Consider the following 25014-nt stretch of genomic DNA (forward strand, 5'->3'; position numbering starts at 1 on the left):
GTGAGTGGTTTAAAAAGCATTGACTAAGAGGGTAAAAAATGCTTACAAAAGATTTCCTTAATGCTGATAATCAATTTCCATTTACTTCATACTTTTTATGCTCTTTATAGGTTTATTAAATGAATATGTAAAAGTTGCCATTTTAATGTCAAACATGTTTTGCAGGACACCGTAGACTATTTTTTTGGCCATTGTAATATTGATTAAGTATTTTTCTCTGATCCAACACCTCTAGGCTCTTCTGAATCAGAACCTTCGTACTGCAACATACCAGCTCCCTGATGGTTCTTTAGTATTGCCTGGTCAGAAACCATCCACTCCAAACTTGGCAGCTGCTCTTAGGCAAAATCAGGGACTCCGTTCTACTGGCCTTTACCATCTCTCTGATACCTCAGCTTTGTCTGCTGTACCCAAACCCAGAAGCCCCAATGTTGCCTCTGCACTGCAGAATGAAGAACTACGTGGTGCCACTTACAGGTGTGAAGTTATATTTTTTTTAATAAACTAGGAACTTATGTAAATGACAGAGCTTTCCATAATGTGGCAAAGAATATCTTCAGCCACCAAGTGTCTAATGAGGCATTTGGGTCTGTCCCCCAAAGAGTTTACTCCAAGGTCCATTGATGAACTGCCTGTTTATGATACATTAATTCCGATTTATAACATTTTCCATTACCAACACTTTTGTTTGAATATACACAGAAAAAAACAATGATACCTGTAAACAACATTTAATTGGGTTTTAAAGTAAAAGGTATGGTATAAAAAGGCATCTATTCGTACTCGTCGTCTTCCACTTATCCAGGACAGAGTCGTGGGGACAGCGGTCTCAGTAGACTCTCCAAGGAAGTCTCTCTAAAGACATCTATGCAATCAATTCAGTTTATTTATACTTTATAGCAACATTTCACAACACATATTATCTTAAGGCACTTTGCATAGACAACACACTCAGATTGGTTAAAAGTTTCTGTCAAGGAAAACCAGTTGAGTGCATCCACTTATTGACTCCAACATCTAAAAACAGAGATGTCGATGGCAGCAGCACAGCTAATATTTCAGTCCAGGATGTAGGGAGTCACAGCTGAACAGGAAAAGACCACATTAAACTACTATGATGAGAAAAAGCAGAGATAACATAAAGTTATAAGTGGAACTTAACAAATACTGTCAAACTGGAGAATTGAAATGAAATTAAGCAGAATGAAGAAAAGTGGTCCCTATGTTATCCAGCAGCCTAAACATATAGCAGGATAAATATAGAACATAACTCAAAATAACTGATAACCCAAAACGCATCATTAGAAATCATGTTTTTGGAATGGAAGGAAAGGCCTCAATATTCAGTCATATAAAAGTTTAAAAAAACTTTTAGCTTTTTAAGGAGAAATTAAGTAGTAAAAGGCCAGTTTAATTCCTGGAGTCCTTGATCTTATATTTAACAAGTATAGTGTAGCTCTTTACTAAAATTCCTTTACAGTATTATTTTTCTCACAGGCTCCCAGATGGCTCTCTTCTCACACGCCAGTTCCACAACCCAAAACTGTCTGATGCCATCCAAAACCAGCAGCTTCGTTATGCTTCATACACTGTGCCAACAGAACTTCAGGGGGAGGACCATCGTTTTGCTGTAATACCTCCATACGGGCCACGATCTGGCCACTGGGCCAGGAACGTTAGAGGTGGAGGTGAAAGTGGGGATGATGTTTGGGCGGCGGAAAGAGTTTTGCCACATGGCACTCTTCAGAATTTATCAAAGTGGTCTATGTACAAAGAAGATGGGGTGTTGGAAGGATATACACCAAACCCTCAGGTTGTGGACAAACAACCTCAGAACCAAGATTGGACTCCTAGCAGAGCCAGAGTACCAGGCCAAAGCTGGTATGATAAGGTATCTAACTTCATTCATGTGGAAAAAAAGACATGAATGTTGAAGAAAATAAAGAAAATAAAGTTTTTTTTCAAGTCATGTATGCATAGTTCAAGCAAAACTTAAAAGACCATATGTCTAAAAGTCACAAATATATTTTTAGGCTTACAAAATAAACCAGTGTTTCCCAGCCTTTTTTTACTTGTGTACCCCTTTGGGCATTTTGTCTTACCATGAGTACCCCTCTCAGTCAAATGTTATTTTCCTCTCAAGTAAAAAAACAACACAAGTATGTTGCGTTGAAGTTAGTAAGGAATCGAAATAAAAAAAATAAATAAGATCATGTTATAAACCAGTATTTATGAAATAGGAACTCCTCTGAGTAACTTCCTTATAATCACTTTTAAACTTGATGCATTAGGAACAAAACATAGAGAAGAAAAAATATAGTTAGACTGACATCATTAGTTTTACTTTGTTTTCATCAAGACACCTGAGCTTTGATGAGATCTGATAGATCAGTGTGAAATACAGCAGGTACCAGGCTGGTCTCTACATCCAGTCTGTTCTTCTGCCTGGTTTTGATGTGTGTCACAGCTGAAGGTGAAATCAAACATATAAGAAAAATTTACTGTTTGGTTGATAAAAGCTTGTTTATTTTTTCAATTGGGTCCTCACAAAGCAAAACCGATTTAAGCCCTATTTTATTTTACTACCTAAGAAATAAAATGTTTTCATGTACCCCTTGCAATGCACTCACGGACAACTAGAGGTACGGGGGTTCCTTCCCCTGGTTGGGAATTACTGAACTAGACTATAAATATTCTATAACAATTTATTTGCCAGCTCTGAATTCAACAGTGATTATATTTCTGAAGCTTAGAAAATGTTGTGTTGTTTTATGTCTCTAATACCACTATAATTGTCTATTAATTGTGTCCAGATCTATTCTATAATAAGCATGCCAACAACAGCCCACAGAGTGGTACGATGGGCAGAGGGAATGGAAGACATGACTCAGCTCCCGTAAGCACAATTCAGACCAATATAAATATTGGGCATTAACTGCTGTTATACTTTTTTCAGTGGATGTGTAATTTGAGAAAGCAATAGCCATTAAGTTTTATTATCCATAATTCAGTGCGCTTTTCGGACCTCATTAGCATTTTGTTTGCTTCACCACATAAGTTATTTTGTGTAAAACTAACAATGATGAATTTGTAGGAAAAAATACCCTGTTTGTCTTTAAGTAAAAATAATGAATAGTGGATTTCAGCATCACTGCAGGGCTGCTGATAATTTGACTATATAACTCAGTGTTTTTGTTTGTTGTTTGTTTGTTTTGCGTTGTTTCACTTTATTTCAGGGAACTGAATGAAACCACAGTTGTGATGAACCTGAAGAAACGCTTTGACCACGAACTTATATACGTATGTTTTGAACATAACCATAACAATAACCTAATATAGTCAAATATTATAAACAATAAGATTATCATTTATTTTTTGTCTATTTATTTCCTTCAGACCTACATAGGGAGCATCCTTGTGTCTGTGAACCCCTACAAGTTGCTCAACATCTACGGCACAGACATGGTGCACCAGTATGAAGGCCATGGTCTGAGTGACAACCCCCCGTAAGCGTTTGAGTGTTTCAGACCTTCACAAACTTTCCAATTATCTTAGTCTGATTTTTAAATTGAGAGCTATTTCATAATGTACATTTTTCCTTCACTTCAGTAATTAGTGATCTCAATTCAACCACTCTGTGTAAAGAGGAACAGATTTAGTCAGCAGCAATGCTAATTAATTTTTTTTCCCACATTTCTTCACATAAATTTTCACTGAATGTGGTAGGTATTTAAGACTTTTCGTATTGCTCTTTATTTCCATTCATCTCCCAGTCAACTTTGAGTAGTTTGCAGCAGTCCCTCTTTAAGAAAAGCCTGTCCACAGCATGATGCTGACACCTCCATGTTTCACTCTCAATGATATGGGATGCTGTGATTGAAGATGTCAAATTTTGTCTCTGTTTCTGTTACATAAGGTTCCATGAGCCAGAAATCTTAGTTCAGATTATCTTTCACCTATATGACTTTTGGCAAGAGTCAAACAGAACATTTTAATAAGTATTTTCTGTTATTCCTGTACAAAAGAGTCAATGAACAGTTATTGGGTCTCATTTTAGCAGATTCTCCCTTTGAAGATGTCTTAATATCTTCAGTCTTAATATTACCCTCTTGCCTGTTGTCTGTTATGTTTGCTCTGCTTTTCAGTAAAGTTAATATCCTGGATAATTTGCAGTCTTGGGATAATTTTTCCATTTTTCAGAAAACAAATCCCAATTAGATAAAATCATTTTGTTGTTTGATTGCGAAAACATCTTTGAAAAGATGCAGTTGAAAAAAACTTTTAGATTATAATTCATCATTATTGTCTGTGGTATTGCCTGATCTAAAATTGTGTTATTTAGCAGTTGTATTCTTGCTCTAAGAAAGTCTAGGAGTGCTACGCTGTCCTCAAAATTGCAGGTATTGTGAAAAGGTGGAATCCATTTTGCACCTTAGTGACAAGCATAGATAAATATTTCAATGTGCATGGTGGCTGGTTATTGTTACAGTAAACTGTAGCTAGTTGGTTGCTAAGCGAAGGTTTAGCCATGTTTTTCTCTACCACTTCTTCACAAAACAATCACACACAGGGTAGAGGAGTAACTGTTCTGCAATAATGGTTAATAAATAAAAATGTATCTTTGTGTTTCAGTCATCTCTTTGCCATTGCTAATCTATCATATACAACCATGATGGATGCCAAAAAGGACCAGTGTATTGTGATCAGGTATGAAATGCTGTCACTTTTGCTGCTGATGTTTGTTGTTATGGGAACTGTCAGGAAAGTATTTTTAAGATTAATGTCATTTTTTTTTCTGAAAGTCAATAGCAAAATGTAATATTTCTATTTCTGATTAGTGTTAACGGTAGATATTAATGCTTTAGGCCCATTTAAAACCCATTTAAATCTAGACCTCAGTGAAAGGGGTACCTGGATGGATAATCTAAACGCTAACAAAATTACATAGTGAAACACATATAAGAGATAATAATAGTAATATTAAAACAATTTAAGAACATTGCCTCTGTTTAATAGTATTTTTTCTTATGTAAACCAAGAATGGCTCAAATAATGTCAAAAAGAACAGAGATTTTCTCCACATGGGATACAAATGTCTAATTTCTTGTGTGAAAGTACTACTGGATCGATGCTTTCAGAAGCATCTCATATGAAAAAAATTGACTTTTATTTATCTGATGCAATATTCAAAGTTTCTGTTACATTGAATTTGAGGTTTTGATTGTCTGTAACCATGTTTATCAAAAATGCAACAAATATAGTAAAAAAATATTTGGCCCAATGTTTAACAAATCTATTTATTATATCAGTGCAGTGGTTAGCGAGCACCACCCATGTACAAAGGCCATAGTCGCCGACCCGGGTTCGAATCGGACCTGTGGTCTTGTCGCCCCCCCTCTGTCATACCCCCTTTCCTGTCAGCCTACTGTCGGCACAAGCCACTAGTGCCATAAAAAAAAGAAAGAAATAATTTACAAAACATGAAAATTGTTAATGTTATTCAAATTTTTTATAAGTATTTCTATATGGTTGCCTTTTTACAGTCTATAAAGTCAAATTCTTCTTTTTATTTATTTTTCTTATCACAAACCTTGTTTAGATTCCCAAAACAATTATTTCAGGTGAAACCGATATTGATAGAAATGATATTGTTCAATGAAAAAGGAAAAAATTACTTCAGTGATCTTATATTTAATTTATAATATGTCAGTTTTGTTGTTGTTGTAAGTGTAAAATGTTGTCAGACACATAGCCTATATTACCAGAAGTATTTTGCATGCCTACTTCACAAACATTTGGGAATGTCACTTAGTGACACCCAATTCTTATTCCATAGGTTTAACAAAAAAAAAAAAAAAGTCAGTCCACTCTTTCCAGCTGTAACAGCTCCAACTTGGTTAAAGAATGTATCCATTGGATTTTTCGACAATTCTTCCAAAAGAGGATGTTGACTCTTAACTTGGTCCTGTTCGGTTGATATTAGGACTTGGTTAAGGCTTGCCAGGTTTTCCTTCATACTTTTAACTTTTTCATCCATGTCTACTCATTATTGTGCACATTGTGCACACCATGCCTTGATTGTAGCCCCAAAACTGTGTAATAATCTGCTGAACCATATAAAAGTTGCTCATAACCTCAGGACTTTAAAGAAGTTTTAAAAACACATCTCTTTCTTTTGGCTTTTGAAGCAGATAGAGCTAGACATCCTGACTATTTGTAATTTAAAGACTATTCTACTTTTCTTCTTAAACAGTTTATTATTCTATTAATGTTTTCTGTTTTTAATTGCTTATATGTTATTTTTGTCATATCAATGCATTTATTTTCAGTTGTAAAATGAATTATTTTAAGTAAAGTTAATATTGACATTGACAGTTGCTATTATAAACTTTTTTTGCTCTGGTCCACAGCCATGTTGAATAAGCAGGGGGACATTCCCTAACTGTTCCTGTAAATTTGGAAAATTGAAACAGTTTTAATGTCTTTAATGCAATGAAGCGTTAGGAGTTTGCTTTTATGTAGTTATGGAAATATTTGATCTGACTCTCGATAATCAACACTAAACCATAATCCCCTCTGCATCAAAAATCCCATTCTTTTGCTCACTACTAAATCCAGGCTCTTCCACTGAATCATTGGATGGAAGGAAATAATTATTTTCTGAGGAGAACATATCTCATTGATCATTGATTTGTTTACATAGCCATCCACTTTATGGCCAAGCACCTTACCATTGTAAGAGGAGTGTTTTTTTTTTTTTTGGGGGGGGGGGGGGGTTGCTAGAGAAAATTTGTTACCATCAGCTCCTAAAATTTAAAACTGCAAAATGTATCTGTATGCTCAGTGATTTCTGTTGTTGTTGCTTTTTTAGTGGAGAAAGTGGGTCAGGAAAGACTGAGGCCACTAAGTTAATCTTGCGTTACCTGACAGCCATACATCACAAAAGAAATGTCACACAACAGGTATTTACTGAGAACTGCTGTGCAGCTTCCTACAGATTAAGTTGAAATTTTTTCACTTGAATTACATTTTATTTTCCATATGCCTCATTTCCTTCAGATAGAGGTAAAGTAAAATTTGTATTGTGAGATAACCAACATCTCTGTGTAACATAGTCATAGTGATGTTTTGGTTTCTGATGTTTTCTAAGATCCTTGAGGCTACACCCCTGCTGGAGTCTTTTGGGAATGCCAAAACAGTCCGCAATGACAACTCTTCACGCTTTGGCAAATACACACAAATCTACATGGATGAGTAAGTAATAATAATAGAGTCTTGCTTTTACTGAAATACTTGAAAGCAGCAACAGGTTCAGGCTCAGAGAGTGTTTTAGAGCTATCCAACTACTTATCTCTGTAAAGCATGTGTGCCTAGTAGTTAACTAGTAAGATTATTATGTTTTGGGAATGTATCATGTAAGTGTCATCAGTAGTGCATTGATAAGTGATTAAGAGACAGTGATGCTTTTTATGATGAGGACAATTGAAGTATAGATAAAATGAAAAGGTCCATGTAAATTGTTGTGGCACATCACTTATTAGGTGTACAGTGGAGGAGTCAGTCTCACATTTATTGGGGTGGCTAAACTACCGAAGAGTAACTCCAGCTAATTTTTTGTGAGAAGGCAGAGTAGGATATTATTAATAGTATCAAACACTCTTGTCAGATCTAACAAAACCTACAATAATGTAACAGTATGGTGTTGTGTTTTAATGAAAGCCTCACCAAATTTAAAATATTTTTTTTTCTCATTTACATTTTATCACAAGCTAATGCTGAATTTGTTTTTTGTTTTACCATTGACCCGTCTAGCACATACTTTTTGTCTTCAGTCACATTACAAGATGCTTGTGCTCGCTTTGCCTCCCCCTTTCGCCTGTGTGACTCTGGAAGGCAATAAAGTGGCAGTGGTAGATTCATTGTTGTTCTTGCCACATTCCTGGCAGGGGAGCTGCCAGGAATTTTGGGCCCCATATGAAAAAGGATAGTATTATTATTTAGTATGAATTATTTAGTATGCTAAACATTTATTTGCCCACAACTGATGTTAACTCTGTGAAGACTAGGGCATTTTCCTGTTGCCTGGTCAGTTTGTGTAAATGTTAATTCTCAGCTCTGTTAGCTTTCTGGCTCAGTTGCTTGGCCTCTATGTTAGTTACAATCATACAGTACGCTCATTACAAAGGCTGGATTAACCCTGATTTAATTGTCTTTACAAAAAGCAACAAAAACAAAAACAAAAAAAACAACCTTGTAATCTATTTCTGTTTAAGAGGCACAGCAGAACAAGGCCAGACGGCATCTTCAATGATGTGGTCATGCTCCGACCTGGAGGAGAATAAACTAAGCAGTTGTAGCCAGCAGATAGCTCGCTTATTTTATGCAATCAACCTTTACTCGGATAACAAACCTTTCTTGAAAAACTGGGTCACGTTTGTTGGACGCCTTCCTCCTTCTCTCCTCTCTCTCCTTTCCCGCTGTTCTTTTTGAAAACCAGACTTAGATTTTTTGGGGCGTTACATTCTTCAGCCACAGATGTTCTTTCACAATAGGGCAAATATTTTCTTGTTCATTTCGTTATTTATGTGCCCCTAAATCCTTGGTGCAAGCAAATTGTGCTGACAGATGTGACCTGATGTGACAAAGACCTGAGGACCAAAACATTTCTTGCAATTTCACAGGGTGGGTTGGTTAAGAAAGAGAACACTGCAAGAAGACAAGGATAAATTATCGTACTACTTGATTTTCTTATATTTTAAATTTATACTGGAACATATTTCATTGGCCCTTGGAATCTTCCTAACTTAAAGGCTTTAGACAAGTTACTCTGTCATTCAACATAATAAAGGTCCAAGAGAGACTCCTTCGTTCCCAAGTATGCTATCATTACTTCTGCCATTTGCTTATACCTCTGGTGTTGAAGTTGAATATGCCATCATACTCCTGCTCAGCTTAGACGCTTGTGCACATAAAGGTCAGACATATGCATCAGGCAATGTTTTTGCAGATGTGTCAGATGTTCATTGCCTGCTTTTATGTGCAATGTAATCAAGCAAGCAATAGAGTGACCTTGCCTTATTAGAGGTACTAATTCAGCCAAACTGTTGTCATTATTCCTGTAGTGTATTAATTTCCTTTCTGAGGGAATAGTACTTCATTTTGGACTTTAGTGTTTGACAAAATACCAAATGAACCTGCTTCGTGCCATGTTATCTTGTGTAAGTTTAACTTTCAAAGGGCACCTCATCTAATGAAATGGATATCCATTAGGTTAACTGAAAAATGTGCAAACATGACCCAGAAAAACAGTTACATCAGTAACAGATCCTTTGTTAAAACTGTTACAGAGCAGATCAAAGCACATTACAAATGTATGACCTGTTACCTAACTCAGTGATGTATGTGTGCGTATGTGCTATTTACCAGGGGCGTAATCAGTGGTGCCATAACGTCTCAGTACCTATTGGAGAAGTCCCGCATTGTCTTTCAGGTGAAAAACCTTGTAGCACACACCTTTACACACCCACACAGCACATTAGAAGGAGTCGTCTTACAAATGAGTCATAGTGAAAAAGAGGTAACCATAGATCAGGGCCTGACAAGTCAAGTCCTCGAGAGCTAGTACTCTGCAGCTTTTGTGCATCCCTTAAGAAAAATAATCTTAGTGAAATTTTTGGTCATTTAGCCAGGTGTGTTAGAAAAAATATGCATATTTAACTTCTAGTATAGCAGCTGTCGACAACTAGTTTCTGAAACACCTGCTGTAAAACATGAAGCCTTTGGTTAGTCCTGTTGGATTCTATCAATCTATTAAACAAATCAGTGACTTCTGCTCATTTCTGTTTCTCTTAATTCACAGGCCAAATCAGAGAGGAACTATCATATATTTTATGAGATGCTCGCAGGTCTTCCCCCTCATGAAAAGCGCTCGCTATATCTGCAAGAGGCAGAGACGTATTACTATCTGAACCAGGTACAATCACAGAACACATCACATGGGGACATGTTGATATATGTCAATAAATTAGCCTACCTACAGTATGTGAGGTTTATTTGTTTTACATTTTAGGTAATTAAAGAAGTGAATTGTGTATAACTCACTAATTTATTTTTGTTAGTTTTAATTATTCTTGCTTATAGATTATGCAAATCCAAAAACATAAGGCAAAGTAAAGAAAGTGTATTTACATAGCTCTACATTTTTTGAGAAAAGAGTTTATTTACTGCAGAGTAGCTGTTCTTTATCAATAGTCCATAATTTACACTAATGAATGAGATTGACATTAATTTTTTAGACTACAATGGAACATTATTGTGTTATGACGCTCCTTTTTGATGATCTAACATTCTGTTTTAATTTTATGAAAAATAAAATGTTTAGTTTTAAAACAAAACCCTCAAAATTAACAGCAATAAATACATAAATTGTGTTACTGTGCCTATAATAAATCTATAACAAATTAGTTGCACATGGTGTTGGTAATGTGAAGTAAAAAAACAAAAAAAATCTTGATGTGTTTTATTAATATAGATCTGATCACATTGGCATAAAATATATTTAGTGAAGCCTACTCCAAGCTTAGCTTGCACATTGAATCCTATGTTAAAGTTTTTTAAAGATTTCATTTGCTAAATTGTTCTTCAAATGCACCACCTGACTTGGATCTAATGTTTTTAGATCCAAGTTAGCTGGTGCTTTTCTTAAAAGGACCATTTTCATTGTAGCATTAACAACTTTTCTACTTGATAAGAACTGGCTGCAAGATTAACTTCAGGATTCAAGTATTAGATTGACTAAACAAAGGCTTGGAGCAAATGAGGCTGAGAAGTTACATTTATTATGTAAAAGTATTTTATTAAAGGACAGATTAAGTTGAAGGGGTAAAAATGTGCTTTGTGGTGTGATCTTATTTGTCTTTAAAATTAACTCTTGATCATTCAACACTCAATGGATTTGACGGCAGTCATTGTTTCTTCATGTTCATTAAGGCCTGATTGAGAAAATACTAAACAATGACTTTGCATAAGATGTATTATGCCCATTGTTAACAGAATGACACTATTATTGAGTTAATAATATCTGTGAAAAGCTAACTTAATGCTGTTGATGGGGGAGCTTTTAGAGGAGCTTGTAATTGAAAAATAAAAACTTCCTCCTCTTGGTGTGCTTCTTTAAGAGGATACCCTTTATAGATAGATACTAAATGGCAACTGGAAATTGAAATATAAACAGATTTTTCGGCATAAACCTGATGTCACTAATTGTGAGTTTTACATTACAAGTCAGCTTCAGGCAATCAGGTATTGTGTAATGTCTGTTTTTAATAGCTTGTATAAGACTTGGACAATAGTTGTAAGGAAATGTTTATTGCAATTCCAAAGAGTCCGAATTCACATCTTTAATTACTGTATTTTAAATGGCTTCCATTCATGCACATAAACAGTTAAATTCTAGAAAGATGTTGATGTAAAAATAAACAATTAGCCGACTTTCTCCCAGAATGCAAACCTACATGTGAACTCATCCATTGAAGCACGTGTGCTAACAACAACATTTGTGAACTTTGAAGTTGTGGTGTAGGCTGCAGAAGTTTGTCCTGCAACTTGAGGGTCACTTGTTTGAATGTCAGTGCCGTGGTTGTGACTTAACTTAAATTGGTGATGAGCTGATGGTGTTTAGAGGGCCTAGTAGTGCCTGTGTATTGGAACCTTGCTTCTGCTAGTGTGCAGCTCTAACTACAGTGTATCAGAGAACATGAGATTAAATACCACAGTTATGCTGATGATACTCAGCTATATTTGTATAAACACTAATAAGTGTTAACACTAGCATATTGTATTAAATTTTAGACAGTACACCATTGATAATTAATTCAACCTTGATGAGTGTTGAATTTCAAGTATTTACAGTGCTGTTCCAAGTCTCTCATATTGTTAACAGTAGTTTAGCCCCAACATTGTTAACTGTTTTAATTTTAATTTGATCTAGTGTGGAGCAATATTGAGACTTTAAAAATGTTGAATTTAATTAAATCTCCCAAATTTGCCGTGACAGAGTTTAGTGATCAAGATCATGAAGTGCATTGAGAGCGATGCGTTTTGTGTTCTTTAAAAAGGTGCAGAATAATGAAGAAAATAAGACAGCTGTTTGTCATTTCACTATAACCACAGTGGACCACACCCAGTGGACCATACAGGGACCCAATACAAACCCTGAAAAACCACTGCAGCACACTGACTGGGAAAACTGATAAATACACAATATAAGACTGATGTAATGCCTCAAGTCAAGAGGTATAGTTGTCAAACTTACTGTTAACAGCAGAAGCTAAAAGTAAATCCACCATATTTCAGTTCACAGGCCTTAATTTTAGTTTAGAGACCACTCATAACTGAATGGGGCTGTATTTAGTTAGTTAATGTGAAGTTAAATTCTTGCATTCTGGCACTTTAAAGCAGTAATGTTATGTACTGACATTGCGAATTGCGTCTTTTTATGCAAGCAGAATGACACTTAAAATAACTGTGAGTTGAAATTGCTGATAAGTTGTTGTCAAATCAGAGCTTAAGTAGAAGAGGTTAACTAAATTGTTATGTTTTTGAGACAACAGTGTCTGTCTGCATGTGTGTTCATGAAAGGGCATGTTTGCAGGGAGGAAACTGTACTATAGAAGGTAAAGATGACGGGGAGGACTTCAGACGTTTGCTGAGTGCCATGGACATCCTGTGCTTCACCCCAGAGGAGCTAAATTGTATCTACAGACTGCTCTCCTCTGTGCTTCATTTGGGGAATGTCTACTTCCAGCCACACCAGGTCTCTTTCTCCTTTTTTTTCTTTTAGAACTTTTTATTTTAAATTTTCACAGAACTAAAACTAAAAAAAGAACACTACTGAGACAAAGGAAAGCACTACGAATGATGATAAAGATATTCTGTACATATCCTCCTGCACATAATATTAATGTTCTTCAAATCTCAGCAAACATGTTACAACTGGTATAAAATATAATATAAAATGATATATATATATATCATGATATATATATATAATGATATAAAATATATTTAAAAAAAAAAAGAAAACAAAACACCTATACAAGTTAAAGCAGGTTTACATCTTTTAGGATTATTAGTGTCTTTCTTAATCATGCTGACACATAAACCTTTAAGTTTTCACAATTTTTTCCAAATGAAAACCAAAAACCTTCCTTTCCTTACTTTTGTCTGATGGACCAGATCAACACAAAGAACATAAACATATTTATATTATCGTGAAGTGAACGTCAATTCATACATGTTTTCCACATTTATTTTTACAAATGAAGATTTAAAAATTGTGGTCTGCATTTGTATTTAGTCAAATTTCGAAGTCAAACTGAAATGTTTCATTGGGATTTAACTCTAAATGTTGACTACTCATTCTAGTGCACATAAAGGGTACGCGTGGTTTTAACTGTATGTTTTGGTTGTTTTTCTTTTGAAAGGTTTTCCTCCACCTCAGCCTTCAGTCATTTGACACCTCTAACAGTTTTTTTACGGGTTGGGATGTATTTTCTCATCAGCTTAAAGTAGCTTTACTTTCAGAGTAAATAGAAAGTATCACCTTACCATTTTACATGTAAGCAGCATATGTTGTTGTCAGGTCAAGGTGTATAGCACTACAAAGGATTTTGTGTGTAGAACTTCAGTTTTAGTGTCATCTGATCAGAGCACCTTCTTTTACATATTTGCTAATTCTCTATCAGGTTGCAGATGGGATATTTTGTGGGCTTTCTTTAAACATTGTACAGACTTCTCAGTCTTCCACAGAGGCCCAACTAGTATTGGTGTTTAGTTGAGCAATCATGTCAATAGATCAGTCAGATGCAGGAAATAAACTTATCCCAGAGGCAGAATAAAAGGTAGTTTAGCCCTGTTCCAGCTACTCACTGACTGCCCATGTGAGAGCAAAAGAAAACTTGTATAAGGTGCATCCCCAATCAATGCCACCGTGAACAACTGCCCACAAGACCATATCAAAAAATACCACTGCATGTAGTATAACCTCCCAATAAAATGCATTGCAGTTTGTGACTGGAATGTGACACAATGTGTAAATGTTAAAGGGGTAAGAAAACCTTTGCAGGGTAATGTAATCATATACGCTTCATTGGTTCATTGAGTTTCAAAGACACCATTTATGATGAATGTATGCCTGCATATGTGTGTCCCTGCAGGTTGAAGGCCAGGAGGCTGTGTCGGTGGTGAGTGCACAGGAGATCAGAGTGGTAGCTGAGCTGCTTCAGGTCTCACCGGAAGGTCTGCAGAAAGCTGTCACTTATAAAATGACTGTAAGCACACTTTCAACCTCAGTCTCAACCATCAGTATATATACAGTTTCCAACAAATTTTTGTTATGGCTGTTTCTAGCTATCAGATCTGTGTAAACTCTCATCCTCTCTGACTGTTAGGATACAGTGAGGGAAAAGATCTACACTCCATTGACAGTAGATAGCGCTTTGGATGCCAGGTAAGTGCCTGAAGTAAAGGATCTGATTTCTTTTTCCTTTTGGGAGATCATTCAACTGAACCATGCTTGACAGTCTTATTTCAGGCTTCTTAATTTCTTCATTCTTTTTTAACTGTTCTTTTAGGAAATATACTAGGAAACCTTATACATGGGGGATAAATAGTCTGGTATTTTCTTTAAATCTTTGGTCGAAACGTGAGGACAAAGGATGTCAGGGCTTGGGGAGATTTTTTTCAGATGTCTGGTGTTACTATAGCAACCAGGTTTTCTGTTTCCATAGAAACATTATTGTGTGTTTCTTACAGAGATGCTGTTGCCAAGATCCTGTACACACTGCTGTTTAGTTGGCTGACAGAGCGCATCAACAGACGGGTCTACCCTCGCAACGAAGCCCTCTCCATCTCCATACTGGACATTTATGGGTTTGAGGTCTTGCTAGAAAGCAGTCACATCTTCAGATGTTTCTGAGCTGATGGCTTTAAAACTTGCCTTGATTAACTTGCAAAGACAAATCCTAATGTTCTCTTTTTTTAAACCCTTCAGGAGCTACAAGTGAACAGTTTTGAGCAGCTGTGCATCAACTACGCAAATGAAACATTACAGTTCTTCTTTAACAGAGTCATCTTCCAGGAGGAGCAGGTCAGGAAAATCACAAGGTGTAGATGAAAAAGACATAAAACGAAAAAGTTTTACCGGATACAGCAAACAAAATTTCTTACATACTTTTCATTTTTGTATGCAGACCTTCTTTTAATAAGTGTAAATTATCACTATCAGCAGTTTTTCCAGCTTTCGAAGGGAAATTTTATGTTTTTTTTAGATGTTTTCTTTTTTGGACTCTTTTTTTTTTATTCTGCATTTTTACAGGGCTTGCTAATCCATTTTACTTTCCTGGATCTTTCTCAACTTAAAGTCTGCCATAATGACCCAAATTGTTTCACTGTCATTAACAACAGTTGGAAAGATAACAGTTGGCTAAGAGAAAATCCTATTTCAACTAAAGTAATGTGACTCTGACAGAGCTTTTAGTGATTTGGTATCCAGTGTCAGATCTTTGTTGGACTTATTTCTAACTATCCACATGGCAGATATTATGTATTTGATATACATTGGATGTTTTGTTAACCTTAAAATTTCTTATTTTGCTTTTCACACATTTAGGGCCGGATTTATCAAAGGTTTGCGTGTATTAAAACGTGAGCTATTTCACCGCGCACGCAAAAAAATGTACAAACTGATCTATCAACAGCGTGCTAAAAGGATTTGGTCTTTAAAACGTGCTAAATAGCGTCTCTTATCCATTTAGTACTTTTTCTGCAATGAATATTCAATATAGGGCGTTTACACGCAAAAGTGCGTCTTGTGGGAGGATAACATGTAAATATATTAATTTAGCACTCGCAAAGTGATTTATCAAACCTGAAAGCAATTTTGCTAACGGTATCTGACTCTATATTTAACACGTTTCAAAAGAAGGTGCAAATGGTCTGTATGCGTAATTGCGCACACATGGCAGCGGTTATTGTCGCAAGAAGGAGAAATTTAAATGAAGCAAGGAGACGCAGAGAACGCATTTTTTCACTCCGTGTGAATATTTTTGGAATGAACGAGGAAACGATCATCAAAACATATCGTTTATCCAGCATTGCCATTTTGGAGCTGTTGGGGGAACTCCGAATGGATTTGGAGCCAGCCACAAGGAGGACCCACGCAATACCAGATATCACGAAACTCCTTGCAACATTGCACTTTTTTGCATCTGGGATCTCCCAATCTCGTTTTTCAGAAGTGCTGTCCGACGTTCTAAATGCCATGTCGCCCTGACGCCCTATCGGAGAACCCCGACACCCTGCGCCTGTGGAGCAACATGCCAATGCAGTCATCTTATCCACAGTCACTTCTTGTGAGCCATTTGGTATGTGCATTTTTCTACAGGCCGATAAAAAACACCTGTTTTATTTTTGTTTGTGTGTTTTTTTCTTACTGCGGTGAAGTAGAAATTCAGCCACATACCACCTTAGGGAATAAAGGTTGCCAAAGTTTATATATATATATATATATATATATATATATATATATATATATATATATATATATATATATATATATATATATATATATATATATATATATTTCTTTTTTTGGAGGGGGTGGTGTCACTGTAAGATTAAAATTTCTTAATGCACTAGTTTGCACAAACTACAAACTACTTTGCCGCAAACCACAAAACGCGCAAAACCATCATTTAAATAGGGCGTCTCCAACAGTTTTGCGCCTGCCACCAGTTACGCAATCGCTCTTGTTAAATCACCCGCAAACCATGGTTCAGCCCCTCGCGCAAAATTCCACTTTGCGAGCGCAAATTACTGCACGCAAAATTGGATCTTGATAAATCCGGCCCTTACTGTCCTGACTGTTCTAATCAGAACGGGTCAGTGGCCCCCAACTTCTTAAGATATGTCCTGAAGCAGAGGACATGACTTGGACCTGCCCCTTAGAGACATAAGTCTTGACTTTTTTTTGCTCCTTAGTGGCTTAAAGCTTGACTTACGCTTGATCCTGAAAGACTTGATCTTTGACTTTGCCGTAGAATACGTGAGAATTGGGTTTAGACTCATGTTTCCTCTGAGTGGATTATTGTTATGTAATCAGCGTTGTTCCTAGGAAAATACATGTAGTTGAGTCATAGTAGGAAGCCCTTAGTAAGAGGCAAAACAAATTACTAGGAGACTAGCAAAAAGGAAAACTGAATAAACAGAGTAAGTAGGACAATAAGATATTGCAGAGGAGCTCTGTTGGTCCTTCAAAGCTTAAGCTTTAATGCAATTTTCAGAAGGTACATCGGCAGCAGTCCTAACCTCAACAAAGATCAACAGCATCATATTTTTTTTATGTACAGATGAAAATACTAGACTGAAAATCGCCCAAAGTACGCAGAACATTTTTGACAGACGCTCTAAAAAAGTTGAGAGCAAACAATTAAGACTTATGTTAAACAGTGCTTTATGAGTCCTGAATTTAACTAATAGAAAATAAAATAATATGAATATAATTATTATCATAACCACTTTATGTACAATACTATCAGCTATAATTCAATGAAAATGTACCTACAGATGTTACAAAATAATAGTGTAGGCGAATGTTTTATCATCGTTCCAGCTATGTTCAAAATACACACAGTAATACTTTTCCTCGATACATCTCCTCCTTCAGAATAATTTTAAAGTCACAATTTTAAATTTAAATGTAAATCCCTTTACATGTGACATATGCCACATGCACCTGTGTTTTCTATTTGCGTGTTGCTTTGAAAGCTTGCCTTCCTGACTCTTATCTAAGCCTTCCTTCACTGGACAGAGTTTTTGAAGTGTGATAGAAAAAATATTCTTATCCACTGGTGGAAGATCATTCAGACAGAGTGGAGCTTTATACATTTGAGCAAATATAAGAGTATGACAAGGCAATCTGAATTCTAAAGTAGACAGAAAAAATAAAAATGTAAAACTGCAGACTGAGTCTCTGGAAGATGCAGTGAAAATTTGTAATTTAGCTTTGGATCTTACAGCTCATGATTGAGACTAATTGGTGTTTTGAATTTTCAAGTACAAAACATTGTGTTACTAAGAGATAACTGATCAAACCTGCACTTTGGGGCACATACAAATAGCTAAGCTAAGGAATTGGAAGGCATATTCTAATGTTGTGCAAGTTCATAATTGATAAGAACTAGCTCAAAGTTCAGTTCACACAGCTGAAAATAAACTAGCACACATTCACATTCACTTTTTCAAAATGAACTAAGTTCACATAAGTTAACTAGTTCAATTTTCTTTTGGTAAATTAAGCCCCAATCCTTAACAATAGAAACTCATATTTCACCCTTTAAATGTGTAATCATAATATATAGAGAGAATTGGAAAATACTTGATGGAGTCAAGGAATGCTCTATGTGCAGTGAAGCCTTTATTTATCAAAATTACACAGATTTTCAGAAACATTCAAGTACATTCAGGTTCTGCTGAAAAACATCTGTTTCAAAAATTATTTCTTACATTCCTCATTCAGAAGTAGATATTTCCCAAGATAGCTTCGATGCTTTGGCTTGATGTGTCGCTTTAAATTTGAAGTGGATGTGGCTGACTTACGGTTTGTTAAGTTCTGGTGGGCACAGAAAAACAGAATTTTTTTATTTCTGTCTGAGTCTTCCTTTGTTGGTACTTAAAACTCTGCAAAGCTCTGCAAAACTGGCATCAGAAATACCAGTAGATGGGTCTGATTTGCACAGACTAGTACTGGCAGCAGACATGCTGGTCTGCCATGCTGTTTGCCCTAATAAGTGTCGTACAACCTGATGTTATTCAATGAAAAGAGTCATCATCAAGTAAAAGCAAACGTGAGCTGTGTGTGTCGCTCATTATACCCAGAGTGAACGTCGCTCTAGTTCACGATGATTACTTAAAAACTGATCCACTCAGCTAACCGTTCATTAAAAATATGAATGTATAACGCCATTCATTGAACAACTTATGCACAACACTGGCCTATTCATCGTCATCTTCCTGACTTATTAAATAGATTTTAGGAGGCCTAAACATTTTTAAATTTCCCTTAAACTTGTCCCCTGTCAGCAATTTACGTTTCATAATATTCTAAAAGGGGCCTGGCCAAACAGGCCTCCTTAATTCTTGTAGGCTAAACTCTAAGTGGTAGGATAAGGAATTTAGCACAACCTGGTATTTGTAAGAACCTTCTGAATCTATAAAAAGAACAGGTAAGCCTAAAACCAAAAAGCTACTTTGTGTCAAAGTGTCATTTTTTATCGTATTTTATTAATGTTCAATTTTAAAGAAAACTTTATTGTGATTTGGACCATTGCCTTCAAATTTGGTCAATATGTTGTAAAGGAATGGGATATAGAAAATTACAAAAACCGTGAGATTTTGAAAATCTTGAAAGGAATGTGGACAGTCTTCAAGCTTGATGTACTATGCAACAATTTCAAAATACTCTAACATTTAGGTATCATTTAGAATAGAATGATAAGTCTGTATTGCCCCAGTGCAGGCAGGGGTGTCATTTTTATACCGGGCCACTTGTGCATCATCAAGTCTTTATAAGGGCCAAAGTTTTGGGATAAATTTTGAAGGCTTCTCAATGGAGCAGAACTCGGATGCTGACCCAGTGGCTGACTTGGCAGAGGCGGCAGCTCCTTTGGTCAGCATTAGCAGTACTGAGCTACGAGGGGCATCCAGGGCTGCAAGTACCTTTAAGTTTTTGAAATCAAGAAAAATGGTAGAAAGAGAAGGAAAAATAACTTAGAAATGATTTGAAAGTTTAATGATTTATAATATTCCAGTTGCAAAGTGGAAGTTAAGCTGATGTTCAAAACACATTGTTGGCCTAAGGCAAAACATTTTGTTTATGAGCCTCCAGGAAAAAATACAATTATAAGGAGATTAATACTCTATAATAATTAAGGCATTAAGTAGGAAGTAACAATAAATGTTTGAGAACTAACAACACTGTGACTTTCATAAAATGTCCTATTTATCATAACCAATTAAACTTTATTAGAATAAATCACTATACTAATCAGACTCTTGCAGAACAAAAATCTAATTGCAAAAATCTAATCTAATTGCAGAAAAAAAAACTAATTGTAATACGTTTAAATACATTTTTTGTTTAATACTTTTAAGTGTTTTTTGATCAGTACCTCTGAAACCCATTTCGGCTTTAAGATAATGTTTTGTTTTTGGCTTTAGTGATCATAAAGCAATCTTCTATTGGTTTTGTTAACCTATTGAACCTTGATGTTGTGTACTGAACTGCTTTCTGCAGGAGGAATACATGCGGGAGCAAATCCAGTGGCTGCAGCAGCCTTTCAGCAACAACCAGGCCTGTCTTGACCTTATTGCTGCAAAGCCTCATGGGATCCTGCGCATATTGGATGACCAGTGCGGATTCCCCCAGGTAAAAAATATAGAAGTTGGATGAGAGTAAACTGAATAAACACATGAAGGTCCCTTTACAAATCAACTCTTTCGAACACTCTTTGGAAAAGCATCCAATTCCCTAAGTCTGGTGTCTGTAGAGAGCTGATTTCTTTGGAATAAAGTAAAAGCTGATTATACGAAGCATTGGGATCAATAGCTGATTGTAATATTTGATACTTCATTTTCAGAAGAAATTAACTTTTGAAAAAATCTTTCCCATTTGGCTTTTCTATGATTCAGGGGATAGTATCATAGGCAGCTCAGATCAATATAAATCTATTAAACATGCTGACTTGATATCTACCTGCTGTTATCATCACTCCAAGGGCCCCTAATATAAGAAGCTGACTGAGCTCATATTGAGATAAATGTTTTACAGGATCTCCAGAGCTCAGCGTGAATTAAGAGCAGCATTACATCAGGGATAGACTGAATCAATTTGCCAAATATGTGTGTCTGCTGTAGACGCTTGGTTACCATGGCACATGAACCATTAACCGTCCACAATTATCGCTAGGCAACAGACCACACCTTCCTTCAGAAGTGCCACTATCACCATGGAACCAACCCGCTGTATGCCAGGCCCAAGATGCCGCTGCCAGAATTCACCCTAAAACACTATGCAGGAAAGGTCACCTACCAGGTAAATTTTTTCCTAGATTTTTCTAATGACTGTAATTTAGAATCTAAGCACTGACAATATGCTTTCTAGGTCCACAAATTTTTGGATAAAAACTTCGACTTGGTGCGGCAGGATGTTTTAGACCTCTTCATTCAAAGCAGGAACCGAGTAAGAACATGTCAATCCCACCTTTATCTTATGACTTATCAATCTTTCCCTTTACTTTATTTTACAAGGAAAAAATATTTAATCTGAAAAGGCATTCTGGTTAGCATTGTGTGACGTAAGAGAAGAAGAATAGGAAAAGAACAAGAAGATTGATCTTGGGTAGTTCTTCTGAAAATTTGATTCAGACAGTGATGTGTTTTTAAAAAAAAAAAGTGTATTAAGTAAAATAGAATCCAGGTGGAGGTAATGTCCAGAGAGAAGCAGAAGGGAAAACGAGCAGACTGCCGGATGCATACAGAAAAAGATGAGGGTGGGTTAGACTGAAGGAGGGCTGAACAGGTCCAAAGGGCAGAGCAAGAGTCATAGTTAAAAAAAAAAAAAAACTGTCCAGGTCATGTCCAGAATTAGAGAGGTGTCCAGGCAAGTACATAGAAATAAAAATTACGGTAAAACAAGAACACTGGACAACTACTCTTTGTATGGTTTCTGACAGTCTTGCCTTGACTAGCTCTGAGGCTGTGACCGAAGCTCCACCCTAACCCCTAACTCATAACACCTCAATCACTATATAGACCAGGAACTATATAGTGAACTGCACTCAGTTAATTGACCATTCGAACAGATGTTCGAACAGATGTTGACTCTACCTCCCCGGACAGTGCCTGCACTCTTTGTTCTCTCTTGCCCCCAAAACAAATCCCATTATGCTTTGTGAGGAGAGCTCTAGCAGAGCATTCTGGGATATATCTGCTCGTCTACTAACCATTGATGCACACTACTTTTCAAGGTGCATTGTGGGAAATGTTGTGTCCACTACTTTTTCATCCACTAGATATTCGGACCCTCATATAAAATGGCATGGTCTATGTAGGGGTTTTGGCGGACGTGAGAGTCTGCTATAAATGAGCAGCAAAGGAGGTGTAGGAAATGAGCCTGATTGAGGTTTTGCTGTGGATAAGCTTCCAGTGGCATTAGATGAAGCTGAAGCTGTGGAACAGGAAAAGTGTTAGAACAAACCCTCAAAAGCAGATCCGATGATATAAAAAGCATTTTATTGCTGAAGAATTTTGTGAAAAGCATTTTTTTTCCTTTTTTTTCCCTTTATTTATTGTTATTGTTTTTTTAATTTGTCAAACTATAAGCACTCACTCTTTTTATGATCAAATTAAGTATGTGTGCATGGGTTAGCTATGAGGGAATAAATATGCATGGATATAACAAAAAAATTAAATATGCTGCATAAATTTGTATTTAGCCTTAAAGCTAAAGTGTGTAATTTTGAGCGACATCTAACGTCCAGACTGCAGACCGCAGCAAAATGAACATCTCCCCCCCACCGCTTCTCCCCCCCAACAGTACGGCGAGCGTTAAGGGACAAAATGTCTTCCACGACGTCCGCATCACCTACCTTTTCAAGTGAGGAGGTTTGTTTACATAGATAATTTTACAGATAGTATTCTCAGGCATAATACTGCCATCTATTGTTCAGTACCGTCTCAGTTCATCTCTCTCAAGTTGCCGTAGTTACTTTCGAGCGCAATGGGCGATCTCGCAATCGCTAGTTTGTTGGCTCTGCGCTGCCATTGCGCAACGATGTCTGCCTCCATGGCTGCGAGACCCACTCCTATGTAATTATAAATAACGAATTCTAAGGCAACGCAAATATTAAGGTTAAGAGGCTGAGCTCGTAGATGATGATAAATAACACAGTTATGTATAATATATTACATTTCTGACTGTATATCCCTGTAATTATTACACACTGTAGCTTTAATTATACTGAACCTCAAAAGAGAATAATAATCAGCAAGCTTCAAACAAACCAATGATACTTCTAAAGAAGCTGCAAAAACTTGTCAGAGAGCAAGATGCACAGAACAGGGTTAGATGCAACGCTGTACTGTACTGGCTAGATGATTGGAAGAAGGAAACAGTGTGATCTTGTAACATGATCCGCTGAGGATGAATTGGGACGGGTACTGATGTTACAGGAGGAAAGTAGAATCTACAAGAATGAAACAGAGGAAGGCACTTTGGGCCGGATTTATCAAGATCCAATTTTGCGTGCAGTAATTTGCGCTCGCAAAGTGGAATTTTGCGCGAGGGGCTGAACCATGGTTTGCGGGTGATTTAACAAGAGCGATTGCGTAACTGGTGGCAGGCGCAAAACTGTTGGAGACGCCCTATTTAAATGATGGTTTTGCGCGTTTTGTGGTTTGCGGCAAAGTAGTTTGTGCAAACTAGTGCATTAAGAAATTTTAATCTTACAGTGACACCACCCCCTCCAAAAAAAGAAAAAAAAAAGAAAAAAAAAAAAAAAAAAATATATATATATATATATATATATATATATATATATATATATATATATAACTTTGGCAACCTTTATTCCCTAAGGTGGTATGTGGCTGAATTTCTACTTCACCGCAGTAAGAAAAAAACACAGAAACAAAAAAAAAAAACAGGTGTTTTGTATCGGCCTGTAGAACAATGCACATACCAAATGGCTCACAAGAAGTGACTGTGGATAAGATGACTGCATTGGCATGTTGCTCCACAGGCGCAGGGTGTCGGGGTTCTCCGATAGGGCGTCAGGGCGACATGGCATTTAGAACGTCGGACAGCACTTCTGAAAAACGAGATTGGGAGATCCCAGATGCAAAAAAGTGCAATGTTGCGAGGAGTTTTGTGATATCTGCATGCGTGGGTCCTCCTTGTGGCTGGCTCCAAATCCATTCGGAGTTCCCCCAACAGCTCCAAAATGGCAATGCCGGATAAACGATATGTTTTGATGATCGTTTCCTCGTTCATTCCAAAAATATTCACACGGAGTGAAAAAATGCGTTCTCTGCGTCTCATTGCTTCATTTCGATGTCTCCTTCTTGCGACAATAACCGCTGCCATGTGTGCGCAATTACGCATACAGACCATTTGCACCTTCTTTTGAAACGTGTTAAATATAGAGTCAGATACCGTTAGCAAAATTGCTTTCAGGTTTGATAAATCACTTTGCGAGTGCTAAATTAATATATTTACATGTTCTCCTCCCACAAGACGCACTTTTGCGTGTAAACGCCCTATATTGAATATTCATTGCAGAAAAAGTACTAAATGGATAAGAGGCGCTATTTAGCACGTTTTAAAGACCAAATCCTTTTAGCACGCTGTTGATAGATCAGTTTGTACATTTTTTAGCGTGCGCAGTGAAATAGCTCACGTTTTAATACACGCAAACCTTTGATAAATCCGGCCCTTACTGTACTGGAGGTTAGAGCAGATTGTTAATTAGCAGAGTTCAGAGCTTCAAAGGAAACTTTCTCAGGTGGGCAGAACCTCCTTTAACTGAAAAAAACCTGTGACAAAGGTTGGAGATGAGGAACCATATAGAGAGGAACCATCTCTATAGCTCTCTCAGAATGGCCGCCCTAATAACTATTTAAGGAACTATATAGTGATTACGCCACTTTAAATGAGTGTTCGAGTGCCGTAGGCATTTCCCACAATGCACCTTGAAAAACAGTGATCATGTATGATCACTAGACAAGCAGATATATTCCTGAAGGCTTTGTGAGGAGAGATCTTCTCACAAAGCATTATGCTGTTGTCGCAGCGGCCCGCTGTCGCCATAGACATGAATACAGCGGTCGCTACTCGACAGCGGCAACGAATAACAAAGATGGCGAAGGGACCGTGCGAAGAGGTGGTGATCAACAGGA

At 36.7% G+C, this 25014-nt stretch overlaps 1 protein-coding gene across 1 annotated transcript in view; it reads left to right on the top strand.

Moving 5' to 3' along the window:
• The window catches only part of myo15ab (myosin XVAb), an 82524-nt gene that overhangs the window by 8702 nt on the left and 48808 nt on the right, over positions 1–25014 (top strand). Inside the window, exons 8-26 of the mRNA XM_038285265.1 lie at positions 236–477; positions 1498–1891; positions 2814–2896; positions 3237–3300; positions 3397–3506; positions 4633–4707; positions 6872–6962; positions 7060–7065; positions 7151–7254; positions 9427–9490; positions 9860–9973; positions 12653–12814; positions 14217–14330; positions 14451–14509; positions 14815–14938; positions 15053–15148; positions 20354–20485; positions 21026–21151; positions 21221–21298. Of these exons, the coding sequence (XP_038141193.1) occupies positions 236–477; positions 1498–1891; positions 2814–2896; positions 3237–3300; positions 3397–3506; positions 4633–4707; positions 6872–6962; positions 7060–7065; positions 7151–7254; positions 9427–9490; positions 9860–9973; positions 12653–12814; positions 14217–14330; positions 14451–14509; positions 14815–14938; positions 15053–15148; positions 20354–20485; positions 21026–21151; positions 21221–21298 (2238 nt within the window). The remainder of the gene's footprint in view (positions 1–235; positions 478–1497; positions 1892–2813; positions 2897–3236; positions 3301–3396; positions 3507–4632; positions 4708–6871; positions 6963–7059; positions 7066–7150; positions 7255–9426; positions 9491–9859; positions 9974–12652; positions 12815–14216; positions 14331–14450; positions 14510–14814; positions 14939–15052; positions 15149–20353; positions 20486–21025; positions 21152–21220; positions 21299–25014) is intronic.

This window comes from Cyprinodon tularosa, unplaced genomic scaffold (assembly GCF_016077235.1).
Source record: "Cyprinodon tularosa strain WSP-4 unplaced genomic scaffold, ASM1607723v1 ctg21, whole genome shotgun sequence".
NCBI lineage: Eukaryota > Metazoa > Chordata > Actinopteri > Cyprinodontiformes > Cyprinodontidae > Cyprinodon > Cyprinodon tularosa.